Below are 20,080 nucleotides of genomic sequence, written 5' to 3' on the forward strand. Positions count from 1 at the left end.
ATTCAGAAAACTTATAAGGGTACAGGAATTACTGTACTGGGTCAGCTACCCACATCCCCAAATCTATCCTCCTCCTGTTGGCTAAGCACAGCCTGCACGAGAACTTCTGGCTTTGACTGCTGCAGCTGAGGCAGCTCAGCAGGTTGGGATTGTGCCTGCATCTAGGAGAGGGCGTCTGTTCTTGCTGAGCCAAAGTGGAGCCAGATTTTGCTCATGAGCAAGCGTCTTCCCTCTCCACCAGGGTCTCTTGCTGTTTTCATCACTCAGGGTCCCAGGAACTCACTGTCCCCACTTCCTGCCTTTTTTCCTAGGTGTTGGATTCCCCCCTCTTTAAAGAATAACCGATGCGGGCCAGGCTGACTCCTTCCCAGTTCTCCTCAGTAACAGCTCCTAGTCTTGGCCTTGGAAAGTTTATCTCAATAACACAATTGGCTGGAATGGCCCAGGAGTTGTTCTTCCTGAAAACCCTAAGGCCATTTAATTCAAGCAATGCCTTACACTTATCCTTGGCATTTCTAGCTCAGCATGCAGCAGAAAATTCTCCTTCCAGGCATTTTCTTTCTCCTGCTGGAGTCCCATTCATGATAAACCTATTCTATTACAATATGGAAGAATAATATCAATGATTCTTGAGCTTATGGTGCATTAAAATGACTTAGAGTGCTTGTTAAAACAGATTCCCGTGCCCTACTCCTAGTTTCAGAATTTCTGATTTATTGTACTAATTCTGGAATGGACTGTGGAATTTGCCTTTCTAACAAGTTCCCAAATGATGCTGATGCTGTCAGTTTGGGGACCAGATTTGAAGAACCACTGATCTAAATGTTTAACCTCTTACTAAAGCCTTTCTCCACTTTCTGCTTTAATGAGAATCTCTCCATCCACTGTAGCCCCTGCAAGTTAACTCCTGTCCCTTCTCCCTCACTCCAGGTTTCTCTGTCTTCTATTTCTGGCCTACATTCTGTGGTCCATCAGTTAAGCCTGTTATCTCCCTTGACCTGTGGTTTTTCTGCCCAGCTTACCCAAAAGAACCTCAAACCAAACTCCTCCTCCTCTGCTCTGATTCCCAGAGTGCTGAGCCCATAACGCTGTCAATCAAATTCCTTCATCCTAAAACCTCTTTCCTCAAACTCACTACTCTCTGCTATTAAGGAAGTCAAAAGAAGCCACCAGACCTCCCTTTACCAAGGTATCTTATCAGCCTGCCATCATGGTTGTGGTAGGCGAAATTATAAAACAGCCCCAAGGTTTCCTACCAAACCTGTAGAACTGTTACTTTAAGGGATTTTACTCCCATGATTAGATTATGTTAAAAGATAGTTTGGCCTTTTAACGGTGACTGTTTGGATGATCTGAACCAAATCACATGAGATTTTTTTTTATATAAATTTGTTTTATTTTTATTTATTTTTGGCTGCATTGAGTCTTTGTTGCTGTGTGAAGGCTTTCTCTAACTGCAGCGAGCGGGGGCTGCTCTTCGTTGCGGTGCACGGGCTTCTCATTGCCGTGGCTTCTCTTGTTGCGGAGCACGGGGTCTAGGCGCGCGGGCTTCAGTAGTTGTGGCATGTGGGCTTCAGTAGTTGTGGCTCGCGGGCTGTAGAGCACAGGTTCAGTAGTTGTGGTGCACGGGCTTAGTTGTTCCGCGGCATGTGGGATCTTCCCGGACCAGGGCTCGAACCCGTGTCCCCTGCATTAGCAGGCGGATTCTTAACCACTGTGCTACCAGGGAAGCCCTCACATGAGAATTTTAAAACCAGAGCTTTTTTTCTGACAGGCAGCAAAGTATCCTACCCTGGCATTGGTTCCCACAGAGGTTTCTGCTCCGGTAAGTTTTGAGTCTGTATCTGCCCATCTCTCTAATTTTGGGGTCAGCGGTTTGCCCTGTGACCTCAATTCTCTGCTAGATTTAAGAAGATTTGATGATTAGTTTGTCCAGCTTTTTACTGGTTAGGACAGAGTGAAGACTTCTAATCTCTTTACATGCCAGACCAGAGACTGGAAGTTGATGGATATTGCTTTAAGCCACTACATTTGTGGTAATTAGTGCCTGCCCACGTCTGGAAGATTCTTGAGGGCAGAGACCATCTTGTTTCATGTTGTAGGCTCACCTTCTAACACAATGCGTCATGCATGATGGTGTTCAGTGGGATTTTATTAAAAGTATGGTTACATTTAAAAAAGAAAAAACAGGGGGCTTCCCTGGTGGCGCAGTGGTTAAGAATCCGCCTGCCAATGCAGGGGACACTGGTTCGTGCCCCGGTCTGGGAAGATCCCACATGCCACGGGGCAGCTAGGCCCGTGAGCCATGGCCGCTGAGCCTGTGGGCGCGTCCAGAGCCTTGGCTCCGCAACGGGAGAGGCCACAACAGTGAGAGGCCCGCGTACTGAAAAAAAAAAAAAAAAAAAAAGGAGTTAAATAGTAGATTAGTAACAGGTGAAGGGTGTTTGTGAACAAAAAGAAAACTACACCTAGACGTATCTTAATGAAGCTGCAGGACACCTAAGAAAAGATCTTGAAAGCAGCAGAGAAAAAAAACAGATCATCAAAGGAACGACAGAATGATAGAATTCTCAACAAACAGATAACAAAACTAATGTCTTAAAGTATTTGCAAAAATTTTATTATCCTAGAATTGTGTTTAGCAAGACACTTGGGATTAAGGGGAAAATACAGACAATTGTAGTTAAGTAAAAGCCAACAACGCTTTCTACCGTGAGACTTGCTCTAAACTCTTGGTTTTCAACTAGGGACAATTTTGTCCCCCAAGGGATGTTTGGAGACAGTTTTGATTGTCACTATTGGAGATGCTACTGGCTTCTAGTGACTAGAGGCCAAGGATGCCTTTAAACATCCTAAAATGCACTGGACAATCCCCCACAACAAATAATTATATTGTCTGAAATTTCACAGCACTGAGTTTGAGAAACCCTCCTCTAAAGGAATTCTAAAGAATGTACTTCAAGTAAAAGGAAAATGATCCCAGAAGACTAGTATTCTGAAATGTAACAAAGAGTATTGAACAAATGAAATGGTAAATGTGGACCTTGACCCAAGTCAATGTTGTTAGTATGAAATAATTTCAGTGTCTTATTTGTGTAGTTAAAAAAAAAAGACTCCTGGAAATGTCAGATAGTAATATTATGTAAGTCAGGAGGAGAGAGTTGGAACTGACTAAAAGAATAGAAATAGAGTGTGGAAACTCCGAGAGAGGAGAGACAAGAAATGGAATAAGGGAAAACAAACCAGAAAATCCAGAGAGAAAATGAGAATGAATCATAGAGAAAGAAAGCCAAAGAGAAATAAAAAGATGGTAGAGTTCAGTCTGTATATATCAATTGCTAAGGTCCATAGACTTGACTATTAAGAAGACAGATTGTCAAATTTTTAAAAACACAGCTACTTGCTGTTTACAAGAGATCCACCTAAGGCATAAGGACCCAGGAAAAATGGAAAGTTGAGAGACAGAAAAGGACATTTAACCAAAAGACAGCTGGTATAGTTATCATTATCTTTTTCCTTCCATTGTCTTAGGATTTATTCTCCTTTCTAGCCTCTTAAAATAGGTACATGGCTCATAGAATTTTTATTCTTTTTACTTTGCTAATGTAAATTTTAAAGCAATGACTTTCCTTTGAAGTGCTACTTTTGTTGCATCATACAAGTCTCAATAGGTAGTGTTTTCATTGCTTTCAATTTTTAAGTATTTTAATCTTTGATCCTTGAATTGTTAAGCAGTGTGTGGGGTTTTTTTTAAATTTCTAACTTCGCAACGTTTTTAAATTTATTTTTTTGTAATTAAATTCTAACTCGTTGTTATACACCAAGATCATGGCTTATATTATACTTGTTTGAAATTTGTTCAGTCTTCAAGATCTAGTACATGATAACTTTCCATATGTAAATTTTCCACGTATGTTTGATTAAAATGTATAGTCTCTAATTTTGCATGCAGAATGCTATCTCTGTTAAGGCCAAGGTTATTCATTGTGTTATTCAGATTTCTTTACCTTTGCTATTTTGTCTGCTTCATCTATCAATTATTGAGAAAAGTATGCTAAAAACCTCCCTGTGTGATGGTAGATTTATTAATTTCTTGGTATAATTCTGTCCCTTTTGCCTCAAATATTTTGAGGCATGGATGGATTGGTGGGTGGACGAATGGATGGGTGGGTGGATATGGTAGGCAGCATTTCTCCCTGTGTGATGGTAGATTTATTAATTTCTTGGTATAATTCTGTCCCTTTCGCCTCAGATATTTTGAGGCATGGATGGATTGGTGGGTGGACGAATGGATGGATGGGTGGACGAATGGATGGATGGGTGGACGAATGGATGGATGGGTGGACGAATGGATGGGTGGGTGGATACGGTAGGCAGCATTTTTTTTGGCTGCGCCTCGGCTTGCAGGATCTCAGTTCCCTGACCAGGGATTGAACCCAGGCCACACCAGTGAAAGTGCCAAATCCTAACCACTAGACTGCCAGGGAACTCCCTAGGCAGCCTTTTAGACTGACTCTGTTGATCCTTTCTTCCTGGTATTCATGCCCTGTGTAATCCTCTCTCCTTTGCGTGAGGGCTGGACTTTATGACTCCTTCTAATGATTAGAATATGGCAAAAGTGACGTCATTTTCAAAAAGACTGTGACATCTGTCTTGTACTCCCTCTCTGGCTCTTTGATGGCTTGCTTTGAGGGAATCCAGCTGCCATGCTATAAGCTGCCCTATGGAAAGTCCCATGTGGCAAGGAACTGAGAAAGGCCCTTGACCAACAGCCTGAAAAAACTGATTCCTGCCAACTATGTAAGTAAGGTTGGACGAGGATCTTCCCCAGGCCTTCCAATGAGACCACAGCCATGACAGGAGACTGAAGCAGAGGACCCTGCTAAGCCATGCGCATATTCCTAGCTCCCACTAACTGAGATGATAAGTATGTGTTGTTTAAGCCACTAAACTTAAGAGTAATTTGTTACACAGAAAGAGATAACTATAAACAATAGATGTATGTTTAAAATTTATATACTTTCTTAGTGAATTAAGTCTTCTGTTATATGGTTATCCTCTCATCCCTAATAAAGTTTTTCTCAAAGAAAAATTTATCTGCTAATAATAAAATTGTGTCAGCTTTATTTTGGTTAGTATTTGCCTGATATATCTCTTTCCTTTACTTTCAGCCTTTGTGTGTGCATATTATGTTTCTTGTAAACACTGTATGCCTGGATTTTGTTGTTTAATCCAGTGTGTCAATCTTCATGTTTTAACTTGTAAATCTTGTCTGTTTGCCTTATTATAATTATTGGTATTATTGATATATTTGAACTATTCTGTCACCCTAAGTTGTTTGCAGTTTTTTCCACTTTTTGTTTCTTTTTTAATCCCTTACTTAAGAAAAAATGATGTCTATACCCCTGTCCCCCCCAATAAGGGAAATAACATTAATACACTCTCACATCACTCTCTCCTCGGCCCCAGCCCCCATGGTGGTGGTGTTATGTAGAATAGGTCGGTGGCAAAAGGAGGGACTACTCAATAAATGGATTCGGAAGAGCCATCCATTTGCTAACTACATGATCTGACTTCTTCCTATCTCTCCAACCACTCTGTCCTTTCCTAGCTCTATTTCAGCCATGTTATCTATTTTGTTTTATGAATCCATTAAGATTGTTTCTGCTTTAGGCTCTTTTAAAATTGCTGTCCCTCTGCCTGAAAGGCAGGTTTTTCCTGACCACCCTGTGCCAAGGGTATGCTGCAGCCCGCTAGCTCGTACCAGCTCATGAGAGCCAATTACATGCATCTCTCCCCAAAACCACGTTCAGTGACTTCACATTAGTAGTTTGAAATTAGCATGTGTAAGTATTTGCACCACAGAAATTGGCAAATACTATAAATCAGTATATATGTTTTTTAATTCTGGAGAGCCTGCTTACCAGCACCCTAAAGATCTTACCGAAAGTTGTTTGTTCTTCCCATCCCCAGTCATAATCTATCCCAGTACATGGTTCATTTTCTTCACGGAACTTATCACTTTTTTTTTTTTTTTTTGCGGTACGCGGGCCTCTCACAGTTGTGGCCTCACCCGTTGCGAAGCTCAGGCTCCGAACGCGCAGGCTCAGCGGCCATGGCTCACGGGCCCAGCCGCTCTCCGGCATGTGGGATCTTCCCGGACCGGGGCACGAACCCATGTCCCCTGCATCGGCAGGCGGACTCTCAACCACTGCGCCACCAGAGAAGCCCAATTATTATTATTTTTTTTTCCACTTTTTTAAAAGTTATTTTCTGTCTTCTGTGACTTCAGTAAACGCACAATGAAAGTACAGTCTTTAACTACCTTGTCTACTGTTGTGGTGCCCAACATATGAGAACTTAATACTTATCGAATTAATTGAATAAATGAATTATTCAAAAGTGGTGATAATTTTTAGCTGTGCCATTCTCTTTAGAATTTTCTGGAAGCATTAGAGAGGAAAATAATTGCATTTCTTTTTATGGCTTTTTATTATGGGAATTACCAGAGGTACAGAAAAGTAAATAGAATAGCATAATAAACCTCCGTGAACCCACCACCCAGTTTCAGCAATGTTGCAGATCTGTTTTCAAGCCCCCACCAAATTTTTTCCCAGAATATTTTAAAGAAAATTCCAGACATCATATGATTTTACTTACCCATTTTTAAAAAAATAACCATTCCATATTCATATTCCTCTGTTTCCTGACGTTTGTTTTGAGTCAGGATTCTAACAAGTTTCACACCTTGCAATTGATGTGGTATGTCATCTTAAGTCTCTTAATTTATGAGTTCGCCTGTTTTCGTTTATGCCATTTATTTGTTGACAAAATCAGATTATTTGTCATGTGGAGTCTTCCACATTCTGAATTTGATGACCACATCTTTGTGGTGATGTTTAATATGTGCCTCCTTTTTTTTTCTGTGAACTGGTAGTTACATTTAGAGGCTTGGTGAGATTCAGCTTCCATTCTTTGGGTAAGAGTACATCATAAGTTGCACAGTGTATTTTTCATTGTATTTCATTAGAAGATTGTGTTGTCCCACTTTTAGTGATGTTAAGATTGATCACTGAGTTCCAGGTTGATCAGTGGGTTCCAGATTGATTAGTGGGTTATGCCTCAGCTTTTCACCTAATGGTTTTAGCAACCGTTGATGATCACTGCTCATAACCATTATTTTATTAGGGGTTGAAAACTGGTGATTTTTTTCTAATTATATCATTCCATCTGCATTTATTCGCCAGAATGTTTCTATAATGAAGAAAATTTCTTTAACTAGTTACTGTGAAATACAGTTGGTACAGGAAAGACAGGATAATTGCTTAATTCTTTACATTTATTATTTTTCAGACTTCGATGTTGTTTCCATAGCAACTCTGCGAAGGGGACTAGTTGTTTTTTTTTGCGGTACGCGGGCCTCTCACTGTTATGGCCTCTCCCCTTGCGGAGCACAGGCTCCGGACGCGCAGGCTCAGCGGCCATGGCTCACGGGCCCAGCCGCCCCCCGGTATGTGGGATCTTCCTGGACCAGGGCACGAACCCGTGTCCCCTGCATCGGCAGGCGGACTCTCAACCACTGCGCCACCAGGGAAGACCTCATTGCATTATATATTTTTAATGTTCACATTATCCCATTTTTAGCCAGTGAGAACCCCTTCAGATTGGCTCTTCTGTCCTTTGACATGACTCAGTTATTTTGATAGCTTGTTGGCTATTTCCCAAGCTCATCTTACATATTTAAGGTTATAGGACTTTCGATTAATTTCTTTAATTTTTGTATTGACCTCTGTTTCTTCAATATTTAAAATCTTAGGGTTTTGGTGGGGGTTTGTTTTTGGACCGCACCGCGCAGCATTCGGGATCTTAGTTCCCTGACCAGGAATCAAGCCCGTGCCCTCTACAGTGGAAGCGCGGAATCTTAACTGGTGTACCACCAGCGAGGTCCCTAAAATCTTAGTTTTTAATGACATTTACACAATTTTTAAAATTTTCTCTCTTTCTCTTCTGCCAGACAATTAGAACTATGTAACTTTTACAATAAAGAACCAAAGTTAAGAAAGCACTCAAACAACAGAAACTCTACTGTTTTAGGGAACCCAACCTCACTCTCTTTTTTTTTTTTTTCCTCATAGCAGGTTCACCAAATTCTTGTGGGGTGCCTCTTTTAACATAAAAAGATAGGTGGCAAATGTTTGTACAAAAATGTCATTTATAAAAGGTCAGATAGCCCTGAAGGCAGAGGGCTTTTATTGCCATTATCCACAGCAACAGTGTGGAAAGTAGCCCTTGTCTAGCACAGTGTTGTACACTGAGCAGGTACTCAGTGACTATTATTTTTTCATCCTAGATTTGGGTGACATTAAGAGTAGGGTCTCTATAGGCTAGGATCTTAAACAAATAGTGTTTCTAGAGGTCTTCATATTGTTAAGAAAAGGAATGACCCATGTTTACTTCTTAGAAATTTGCTTTTGCTCCTGTTCAAGAGGGAGTCACATTCTCCAAGCAGTGCTGATTGAGTTCTGCCATTCTCAGCTGAAAATCTGAATATGAAAATGGGTTCTGTTATTACAGGGGGAACATGCAGTTATTTGGTGCTGATGCTTCTTCAGTACCAATGAGAAACTAACTTGATTTACATTTTTTTCCAGATGATGGACATAAGAAAGCTCGAAATGCTTATCTTAACAATTCCAATTATGAAGAAGGAGATGAATATTTTGATAAAAATTTGGCACTCTTTGAGGTAATATTTGGGAGAAAACTAGGGCAGAGATTTCAGGAACAGAAATTTTAAGATCGCTGTTTTCCACCCCATTTAGTTTTAAAATAGTGCAGGTTGGATAATTTAATAACTAACTGTTAAAATACAGTACTTACTATAGCTTGTCACTGTAGTTGATTTAATCTATATAATCTAATTATTGCTAATTAATGAATAACCATTTAGTCAAATTTCTATGAAATAAAGAGGAATGTTGACATCACAGGCATGTGGAGAACCTTGCTGTCTAATTTAACTAGTATTTAAATCTCTGTGTTGTAATAATCTACTAACTGCAAAATTTTTCAACTCTGTGTTTGGGATGAATGTCATTTACCTTAGAACTACTAACCAAAAATAAGGGTAGGAAGCAGGCTGCTGGATTAAGAGGACCTGAATGTCTCATCTGACTAAGGTAGCATGGACTCTGAGGGGATCTGTGTCCTGGTTGTTGAAAGGAGCCTGGTTTAGTCCAGCACTGCATTGTCTTACATTGGACAGTGATTCAAGTGCCACTTTCCTCAGTGTTCCTACTTTTTAAATGATATTTTCTCTTAACTTTCTTCAACAAAAGTTCTGAGGTGAATATTTGGTTCAGTCACAAAAGATTTGCATTGACCTGGCCATGCTTGGGGCTATAAGTAATAGCTATAAATGTTAGTAGACTGTTAGTAGTACTGTAGTTAAAGATTATGTTATCAGTGTTCTTTATGAGGTTACAGTTGTCTGTAGGGGCCAGTGTGGTTTTGTGTTTTCTGTAAAGTTAAGCTATTAGAAAGAATCATAAAGCTTTTCATTTAAGAATTTTATAAGAATGTGTGTAGCCCTGATTATATATTATAATATGGGGGGAGAATAAAGTCTCATTGATAAATTTTCTTAAAATGTTTACCTGTGAAATTTTTTCTTATTTACTTTGCAGTTTTCTGGTAGAGGGATCATTCTGATGCTTATTCCCAGTGTTCTTCAGTATTTCTTTCTTTCTTATTTCTGGCTCTATAGGAAGAAATGGACACCAGACCAAAGGTGTCTTCTCTCCTCAGCCGCTTGGCCAATTACACTAACCTGACACAAGGAGCAAAGGAACATGAAGAGGCAGAGAACATCACTGAAGGGAAAAAGAAGCCCACCAAGGTGAGGCCTTGGAATAACAAGGACAAATAAAAAGAGCCCCATATACAAGAAAGGAGGAAATGTCCAGGGCATCACTCTGTGCTCAAGAACTACTGAACGCTTGGTATATGCCAGGCACGTGAGGGAGTGAGCTGTGTAATTAGTAGTTGGGAGACAGGCATTCTGGGGAGATGGAATAGCACTTCAAAAGAAAAGTGTCCACACCCATCTACTGATGCCATCTTTCCGTTGTGAAGCTGTTGGGTTTTTCAAAGACCAAATATCAGTTTTTCTCAACATGAAAATATGGAAGAATATTACAAGTAAGCTTTCTGGTTGTTCAGGAGTAAAACGACCCTCAGATATATTTTATCAACTACGTTTACCAACTACTATGAAAGATTTATGCCAAATTCTGAAGGAATTCCATCAAATCATTATCCTTTTTTTTTTTTTAAAGAAAAAGCTATTGGCCTGAAGAACAGAAAATTTTAAGTTGTTGGGGATGCACTTAAAAGTTTATCTGTGATCAGATGCTTATGTAAAAATATGTGGAGAGCTATGTAAAGTTAAAATGTATATCTCTAGGAATAATAAAAAGTATGGTGATAAACATTTGTTAAGATGGAGATTTTATGTGCCTATTTAAAAATACTGCTTAAACATATCATCTCTGCTTTGCAATTAAAATGATAGGGTACAAGTTTTTATATAAAAGTAAAGGGATGAATCATCTCTTCTAGATGGCTACATGATTTTTTTCTTTTGTCAACATCTTTCTTTCCAGACCCCCCAGATGGGTACTTTCATGGGTGTTTACCTCCCATGTCTACAAAATATTTTTGGAGTGATCCTGTTTCTACGCCTTACATGGGTGGTGGGCACAGCTGGAGTTCTGCAGGCCTTTGCAATTGTCCTTATCTGCTGCTGTTGTGTAAGTCCTGAGTTGGCCCCTGAAGATCACCTGGAACATTGCAAGAGCTCAAGAGTATCATGCTTAACCTATTTGGGCATAAAAGAAAGAATACGTACTGGGGAAAGACTCATGATCTCAACAGGGGAGATTATTTTGATACTAAAATCTAAAGGATTTTCAGTTTTTTAGTGTCAGTTATTCACTGCTTATATCTGTAATATGATGTACTCAAAATTACAAGGAAAGACTTCTGTAGGAAGTAGAAGATACAGTCCCTGACTTCAAAAAATTCAGAATACAAACGATTTGAACTCGATAACACTAGTGTTGTGACAGAAAATATGTTAGAAAATGTGATGTGCTACTCCAGTGTGGTACCAATAAACAAAGCTGGTTGTTGTTTGGGGGTAAGAGGTATTCGTTTTGTTTTGTAGTCTCATCTGTTATCCCTTCCCCAGAAATGGGGGTGTTCTTTCCAGTTCTTCTTTCCATTATACTGAGAACGTTCTGGTCTTCCTTTAATTTAAACTCCTCTTATCTGTGTATCCCAGCCACATCTCTCAATTTTATTGTAAGTTGATAGATTATTATAAAAATTTTTATTTTGTTATTAAGCCGTCTACGGACCTCTTTTATTACTATCACCATTATACACTCCCTGTGCTCAACTGAGTGCCATGTAATGCAGGGTAAGCGGACATAATCCATATCATTAATAACTTAATGGTACCACCATTTTTTTCCCCCGTTTCTTAGTCTTGAAACTTCAGGGCCGTATTTGGCTCCTTGATTGCCTCTCATATCTCATCAGCTATCAAAGCCAGTCAGGTCTCCCTCTGAAATCTCTTTTGTTCAACGCTGTCTTTATATTCCCACTTCTACCACTGCAGTCCTTACCTCTCACTGAACTACCACAATAGCCTACTAACAAGTCACTCTGCCTCCATCTACTTCCTATCTTCAGTCCATTCTGTACTCTGCTGCTATCAGGTAACGTTTTTAAAATACAGTTCTCATGATCTCAGAAGTCTTCGGTGGTTCCCCTTCTTACTGAATATTATTCTTGTTATTGTAGCCGGTCTTTAGTCAGTTTCCAATCTGTTTACCAAGTTTTTAACTAGGAGACCAGGGTGAGATCAGTGGTTCTTGATAGCACCTAACCTACTGATTACGATGTAGGAGTGTTTTAACAGAGTACTCAAGACACCAGTAGTGTGACTAGTGTAGCGTGTTGAAGCACATCTCATTTGCATACCATTTGGTATGACAGGCAACTCCCTCCATAAAAGTAGGTAGAATTAAATATTTGATAAGTGCTCTGAGGTCCACAGATGGGGAAGTAGTACAGAAATGTCGTCTTTATACAGTAACAGTCTTCTCCTTTCTCTTTCTTTACAGACAATGTTGACTGCTATCTCCATGAGTGCCATTGCCACTAATGGAGTGGTGCCAGGTCAGTAGCTAAGGCTGGATTTCGGAGATTGTCATTGATTACTGTATATTTCTACTATAAAGCCAGAGGTGCAAACTTCCAAGGCACAGGATACTATTTAGTTAGTGGCCACAGGCACTAACACTATTTGACTTCAGAATACCTTCTTTTAAAACTCTCTGTATGTTTTAAGCTAGAATCCGTAATTTCTACTGCATTCTTAGCTTCTTTTACTTAGAATATATATTTTATTCATCTATCTCATGCCTGTAGTAAATATCCTCTGATATTTTTCTAAGTAATACTGACAAATTGTGCTGATTTATGTGGAACATTAGATGTGCAGTATGCAGGTTTCATCTTTTACTCCCTACCAGGAAATCTACTTTTTATCATATTCAGGGTTTTCAAAAAGCCTGAAACATTTATCCTTTTTTACGACTTGTTTACATTCCTGTTACTTACCTACTTTTTTTTTTATCCTGTTCACCTTCTGTTTTGCCTTTTAGCTGGGGGCTCATACTTTATGATTTCCCGAGCACTGGGCCCAGAGTTTGGTGGGGCTGTTGGCCTCTGCTTTTATCTTGGTACCACATTTGCAGCAGCCATGTATATCCTTGGTGCCATTGAAATTTTTCTGGTGAGTAATGACTTAATTGTGGTCTAAAGTATAGAAAAGATATAGATTTGGATTTATTTTGCCATTGGATATCAAAGCTTCTGAGAAATCGGCTACAGGAATCAATCAAGTGATTGACTGCTCACCTGTTATTCACCTTGTACTGTGAATATGAGTGAGAAAGGTTGAGGGTATCTTTTGCCTGCCTACTCCTTCCCCTCCACCCAATCACCAGCACCCTGCCACCTCAACCAAAAAGTTAAAGTCTCAGAGGCAAGACTTGGGCTAGTGGGGGAAAAGTAAAAGAAAGTTTATCTCTTTTGATGTCTTTATCCCAATGAAACAAAATGTTTTTCATTTATTTATTCACTAGGATATATTTCTTACTATTTAAAGTAACGATAGGAGAAGTAAGACTCAAGATAATCATTACAATTATTTTGTATAACACTTTAATTAAATTATTAACACATTCCTTGGTTTTCCATTTGGGAGTGTAAGTATTCAGAATGGCACATAGACTTTATTTTATTTATTTATTTTTAAATTTTTGGCTGCGTTGGCTCTTCGTTGCAGTGCACGGGCTTCTCATTGCGGTGGCTTCTCTTGTTGCGGGGCACAGGCTCTAGGCACGCGGGCTTCAGTAGTTGTGCCACGTGAGCTCAGTAGTTTTGGCTCCTGGGCTCTAGAGCGCAGGCTCAGTAGTTGTGGCGCATGGGCTTAGTTGCTCCGCAGCATTTGGGATCTTCCCGGACCAGGGCTTGAACTCATGTCCCCTGCATTAGCAGGCGGATTCTTAACCACTGCACCACCAGGGAAGCCCTGGCATGTAGACTTTAAAAAAAATCCATGATATCTCATTTCTATAGGCATTTTAGATCGAAATATGAATTAGGCTATGTCTCCAGTCATTTTCTGTCTCAGTTTTGCTTTCCTTCGTGAAAGTAAATGCAAACTACAACAGCCCTTTTATTTGATTAGTTTGAAATGACCTTATTTTCTGCTTCTTTTGCCTAACAGGTATATATTGTCCCCCAAGCTGCCATCTTTCACAGTGACGATGCACTCAAGGAGTCAGCAGCCATGCTAAATAACATGCGTGTCTACGGCACAGCCTTCTTGGTCCTCATGGTATTGGTGGTATTCATCGGTGTACGCTATGTGAACAAGTTTGCCTCACTCTTTCTGGCCTGTGTCATTGTGTCCATCTTGGCCATCTATGCTGGAGCCATCAAGTCTTCTTTTGCCCCTCCACACTTCCCGTACGTGTCTCTCTGACTAGCCATCATTATTTGGTAGTCATTAACAGTATCTGGTGATGTGATCATTTCAAGTCAGAATCTCACAGTTTCTCTGAGATTTCCCTCTTGGATAAGCCCAGTTAGCATCTGTGCGGGAAGCCTCCCAGCAAATTGTGTTGTGTTGATCCTCTTCTTTGTGTCCCAAGTATACATCTGGCAGCCATGGCAGTCGTTTGGATATAGATAGTGGGTTTTTCAAAACCTCCTGATAATGATTATGCATATTTGAACTATTCATAAAGGCCTTTTCAAACAGTGTAGTTTTGCCAGCAACCTTTATAAAGTATTTAAAGGTTAGATTCCTTTTATTGATGAAGAATCAAGAGATCAAGGAAACCTAGATTCCTACCTAAATATTTATAATTAAATTTTTTGTTCTGCTGTTAGTACAGTAATGGACTTTCTAGTCATAAAATAAAGGGAAATAAATGTCACATCTTTTGCATATATATCTTTCTATATATATATTATATTACATATCATGAGTAGTACAGGTACCTTAAGGTATATTTTTTCAATTAGCAATAATCGCTCCTCAGATAAACGTCATTGGCTACGATACTGCCACTGCGCAAAGCTAAGGTATATTTTTTGAAGTAGAAATGGATTTGTACAGATGCGTGACTCACAGGCTCACCTGTTTTCCATTTGACTAGTGGCATAGGGACTAGACGGCACTGAGTGTTGTCTGTCACCTTATTACAGTGACTGTCTTTGAAAAGTCATCCTGATCACTCAGGGATCAAACGCATCAGTCTTATGTTGATTTAACCTGATTACAGAAAAATAGATTTTTGAAGATGAAAAGACAGGTCCATAGAGGTTAAATGACCTGCCCCAAAGTTAATAATTGTCAGAGCAAGAAAATGGATCCTGTGATTTCCTGATTCCCAGTTTAGTGTTTCTTCTGCTATGCTAAATGATGTCAGTAATAGATTCCATCATAAATTTTCAGTCTGCTTGTCTAGGGGCTGCCAAGCAACTGGAGACCCACTTGAAGGCTACATTCTGCCTATATCTTAACTTGGGAAATTCCATTTTGCCTCAAGTTCTCCTTTGATGCTTTTCCTCTTTTATGGTGGGCAAAAGTTCATGATGTGTGGTATTTTCGTTAAAATATTTCAGCAGAACAAGCCAAAAAACCTAGAGGAATGCATGAAACAGTACTGGGAAATGTTGAGAGTTGTTGAAGCTGAGTAATGGGTACATGGCTTATTGCATATGTATGCTATCATTTTGCAGATTTGAAAAGTTGCTTTTTTCCTCCTGAGAGGTATTTTTAACTGTGGGTGTATTATTCCTTTATTCATATTTATATCTCTGGGTGAATGAAAAAAAATAAAATCAGCAGTTTGTATTTGTATTATCCTTAACTACCCTCACCCCTACTGGGTCTGGGCTTAAGTTCAAAAACAGTTTTTTATTAGGCCATAGACGGATGGCCTAATTCTAGCCAAGCTGTCTTCCTTGAAACAGAAGACAGAAGCTCTGACCTTTAGCATAACATTTTCAAGGGAGTTGTTATGAACATAAGGCTTTTTCTTAGGCCAAAGAGAAAGGGGTAGATTTGTGTGTGTGTGTGTGTGTGTGTGTGTGTGTGTGTGTGTGTGTATGGAAGAAGAACAAATGGACTCTAAGATTAAGACCTAACAATTGGTTAATAACCTAAAAATTCTGGAAGATGACTCAGCACAGCGTCTTCAGACAGTTCTTCTATTTGAATTCTGTCACTACTGCCTACCACCTGTATGACCTCGGGCAGACTCCTTTTTCTCCCTAAACTTCAGTTCCTCCATCCACAATGTAGAAATACTAGTACATATTTTGTGAGATCGCTGTAAGGATTACACTGGCAGAAAATGTAAGACACCATTCACAGAGCTAGTCATTATTAGTTCTTTAACCATCTATGACAGTAAAAACTCTTAGAGATGAGATTTTTTTTTCTTGAGCATACCTATATACTAACCTGTTTCTAACCTATTTTCTTTTTTAAAATACTTTTTTCCCCTTGCTTCATCTTTCTCCTCCCTGTTTGTTTTCATTTAGGGTCTGCATGCTGGGCAACCGCACCCTTTCATCAAGGCACATTGATATTTGCTCGAAGACCAAGGAAATTAACAACATGACAGTACCGTCAAAGTTATGGGGCTTCTTCTGTAATTCAAGTCAGTTTTTCAATGCCACCTGTGATGAATACTTTGTTCACAATAATGTCACTTCAATCCAGGGCATCCCTGGATTGGCTAGCGGTGTCATTACAGGTGAGTTGGGAGGGTTGGGGACACATTTTTAAAATTTTTCTCTGAGGAGGGCTTTGCCATCTTGTTGAGCCTTTATTTTTATTTTTTGGTCATGCCACGCGGCTTGTGGGATCTTAGTTCCCCAGCCAGGCATTGAACCCACACCCCCTGCGGAGACTTAACCACTGGACCTCCAGGGAAGTCCCGAGACTTTGCCATCTTAGACTCATCTATTGTCCATCAATACTGCCACGGTGCCACTTCCCTTCTTAAGTTCAGCACACAGCTCTTAATTCAACATCTTTCTGCTTTTCTGTTAATGATTTTATCCTTTTTCAGGACTCCCTTGCAGTGTTGTCTGCTAAAATGTACTGCTCTTGAATGCAGAGCTGAGCAAATGACTTTTTAACTTAAGATACTAAAGTATTCTCTGTGTTATTATAAAATTGCCAATGTTTTCCCCACAGTGACAGCTAGAATTATTTTAATGTCATCACATCCACATGTGTGTTTTCCTAACTCATCTAAATTTTTGAAATTCTCCGTAAGTGACTCCTACTTTAACTGTTTGGCCCACAAATTTCTTTGCACGTAAGCAAGTTTACACTAAGGTGTTCAAAATAGGATTGATGCCTAATTTTTTTTTTTAAATAGGTTTTATAAGGCATTTAGCTTTAGTTCGCTTAACTTTTACTAATTTGCATTGGTAAACTTAGCTGCATTTGTATGTACCAAAGTATTTTGTCAAATTACATTTGAACCAGATGAGAAAAGGCATTAGGTTTTTATTTATGTGTGCTTTGTTATATGACATATATGTGCGTATATCTGTGCTCATGTAGAAGCAAACATACCCTTAAAAGCTATATAAATGATGAATCTGGCTTAGAATGTTGTTGGCTAGAACCTTATCTAATTATGTCCTTTCCACAGTGCTGCTGCTTATATACCCTTTTTTCCCACTGCAGAGAATCTTTGGAGTAATTACATACCAAAGGGAGAGATCATTGAAAAGCCCTCAGCCAAATCTTCTGATGTCTTAGGCAGCTTAAACCATGAGTATGTCCTTGTTGACATTACCACCTCTTTCACTCTTCTGGTGGGGATCTTCTTTCCGTCTGTCACAGGTAAGCAGATGGGCTGTTGCCTATTTTACAAACAATCAGACCCAGGGAGTGATTTTCCTTACACGAAACTATATTCTCAGGATTCCCAGATTTGCCTGTAGTCTTTGATAGCAATGTGAATATCAAAAGTGTCCAGGAACTGAAGAAGTTAACTTGTTCTTTTTTCCTTTCTAAAGGTATCATGGCTGGATCAAACAGATCTGGAGATCTGAAAGATGCGCAAAAGTCTATTCCCATTGGCACTATCCTCGCCATCCTGACTACCTCCTTTGTTTGTATCCTTTTGATGGATCCAGTCTGAGTCTTTGTCATAGGAACAGCCGTAGAACAAGGGTGATCAGTATTTTTATCCTGGTAATAAAGATATCTGCTTTTTACCACCTCACTTCACATCAGATAATCTACCCACCTCATCTCTAAAACTCAAGAAAGAATTTATGAGATAAGTGAATTTAGCCACTCATTTTACTGATAGAAGAAGTTTCCTGAGTGTTTATATTCATATTAGAAGGTGAACATCAGTTTCCTTGACTCTCAATATCATAGATTTAAGCAATGTTGTCCTTTTTGGTGCATGTATTGAAGGTGTTGTTCTCAGAGACAAGTGAGTAGTTGATTTCTTTGTAACAATCGTGTGTCTATCTTCCATTATGTCTGATCATCCCACACAGCCCCAAGACAGTTATAAACTCAAAACCCACCTGAGATATATATCACAACTAACAATTAGAAAATACATGTATATAGGTCCCCAAAAGGGACCTGTATAATAAGGGCCAGTATGTTGTTGTATAAGATGCAGTGGATATAGGACTTCATAAAGCATTGAATTTGTCTGAATAATGAGGACTTTTCTGTATAGTAAAGAGAGCTGTTGGAAAACTAACAGTAAAGGAGGGCAAATCATAAAAAATAAAAATTTAAAAATTGTTTCTAGCATCTCCTCTATGAGACATAAGTGTCTCTGATTGGCATTCTAAATAAAATCTTGAAACTTACTTTCTTCATTTCCTTCATGAAGGCTGCTGAGTGTTTTTCCTTTCATCTGTGAATACACAAAAAAAGAAATGTTTTGCAAGAGATTTCTAGAAAACTCTTCCTCCAAAACCTGCTATATCTCTTCCCTTTTTCCCCATCTTGAGGAGTTAATAGCCTTACCATTCATCCCTTTCTCAAAACAGAAACCTAGGTGTCATCCTAGACTTCTTCCATCAATTCCCTCATCCAGTTGGTTTCTAAGCCCTATAAATTTCACCCTTCATTCTTACTAGATCTCATTCTTTCCACTATTTTTATCCCCATCACTCTGTACAGGCCTTCAGGATCTTTTGCCTAGATTATTGTAATACTCTCCCTTTCAGTTTTACTACCTTCTAATCTTTCTTCTACACTGTCACCAGAATGATTTTTCTAAAACACAAAATTTGATCATAGGACCTTCCTGCTCAGAGCCTGCCAAAGCCCCTTAATGCTCATTACTTTGGTCTTGCCCTCTACCTCTTTCTGATCTCATCTCCCACCGTTCCCTCAAAAACTCCCTAAGCTCCAGCCATAACACAGAGTAAATATTGTTGTTTCAACTCTCCATCCAGCCACATATTTGTGGGTGCAATGTTATTTGCTTAGAATGGGTTACTCCCACCTGGCAGACTTATATTCATCCTCTAAGACTAGACTAAGTGTCCTTTATCCTGTGAAGCTTTCCCAGACTCACACAACAGATAACCGCTCCTCCCTTTGTTCAGCCACTCTACTGAACATATTGTATTATTGCACTTAAAATACTGTATTGCAGCTACTTGATTTCATATTTCTGTCCCCTATACTAGATTGAATTCTTTGAGGACAAGAACTCTAATAGATGCTATATAAATATTGTTAACAAAAATAAATAAGTAACACAGTTTATTATTTCTATATGATTGTGGTTGAAAATGGGTTTATAGAGCTTTGGTAAATTATAATATAAAAATTATAGAAAGTGTAAATTAGAATACCACTTCAGAAAACTGTTGGACATTATCTCCTAAAGTTGAACATATGCATACCTGATGAACCAGCAATTCCACTACTAGGTATATCCAACACAAATGCATACATGTGTGCATTAAGAAGTGTGCACAAGGATTCTTTCAGTGGAATTGTTCTTACGAAGGAAAATCTGGAAATAGTCCAAATGTCCATCCGCAGTAGAATGAATAAATTATGTATTCATGTGATGGAAAACTATACAGCAGCGAAAATTAATGAACCACAGCTATGTACCAAAAGAAAAAAAGAAAAATTTCACAATGTTGAATCAAAGAAACCAAACACAAAACATATATACTGTTTCATTTATTTAAAGTTTAAAAACAGGTAAAACTATATAGCATTAAAAATTAGGAGAGTGGGGAGGGAGAAAGAGCTGGTGAGTGGGCATAAGAGAGGATTTTGGGTGCTGGCAGTGTGTTCTGTTCCTTGACTGGATGTTTTACGTGGATGTTTGCTTTGTGAAAATTTATTGAAATATGCATTTAGTTTTTGCACATTTCTTTTGTGTGCGTGATACATTGTAAAAAATCA

General features: G+C 39.0%; 1 protein-coding gene across 3 annotated transcripts in view; it reads left to right on the forward strand.

Annotated features, from left to right (window-relative positions):
- SLC12A6 (solute carrier family 12 member 6) overlaps nt 1-20,080 on the forward strand; it is an 86,412-nt gene that overhangs the window by 53,286 nt on the left and 13,046 nt on the right. For all 3 annotated transcript variants that reach the window (XM_079906699.1, XM_079906700.1, XM_079906701.1), the window contains 10 exons: nt 8,652-8,746; nt 9,767-9,898; nt 10,665-10,811; nt 12,192-12,246; nt 12,735-12,865; nt 13,865-14,106; nt 16,195-16,409; nt 17,357-17,515; nt 17,692-17,790; nt 18,062-18,119. In XM_079906699.1, coding sequence (XP_079762825.1) covers nt 8,652-8,746; nt 9,767-9,898; nt 10,665-10,811; nt 12,192-12,246; nt 12,735-12,865; nt 13,865-14,106; nt 16,195-16,409; nt 17,357-17,515; nt 17,692-17,790; nt 18,062-18,119 — 1,333 coding nt within the window. The remainder of the gene's footprint in view (nt 1-8,651; nt 8,747-9,766; nt 9,899-10,664; nt 10,812-12,191; nt 12,247-12,734; nt 12,866-13,864; nt 14,107-16,194; nt 16,410-17,356; nt 17,516-17,691; nt 17,791-18,061; nt 18,120-20,080) is intronic.

The sequence above is a fragment of the Stenella coeruleoalba genome (genome assembly GCF_951394435.1).
Source record: "Stenella coeruleoalba genome assembly, chromosome: 2".
NCBI lineage: Eukaryota > Metazoa > Chordata > Mammalia > Artiodactyla > Delphinidae > Stenella > Stenella coeruleoalba.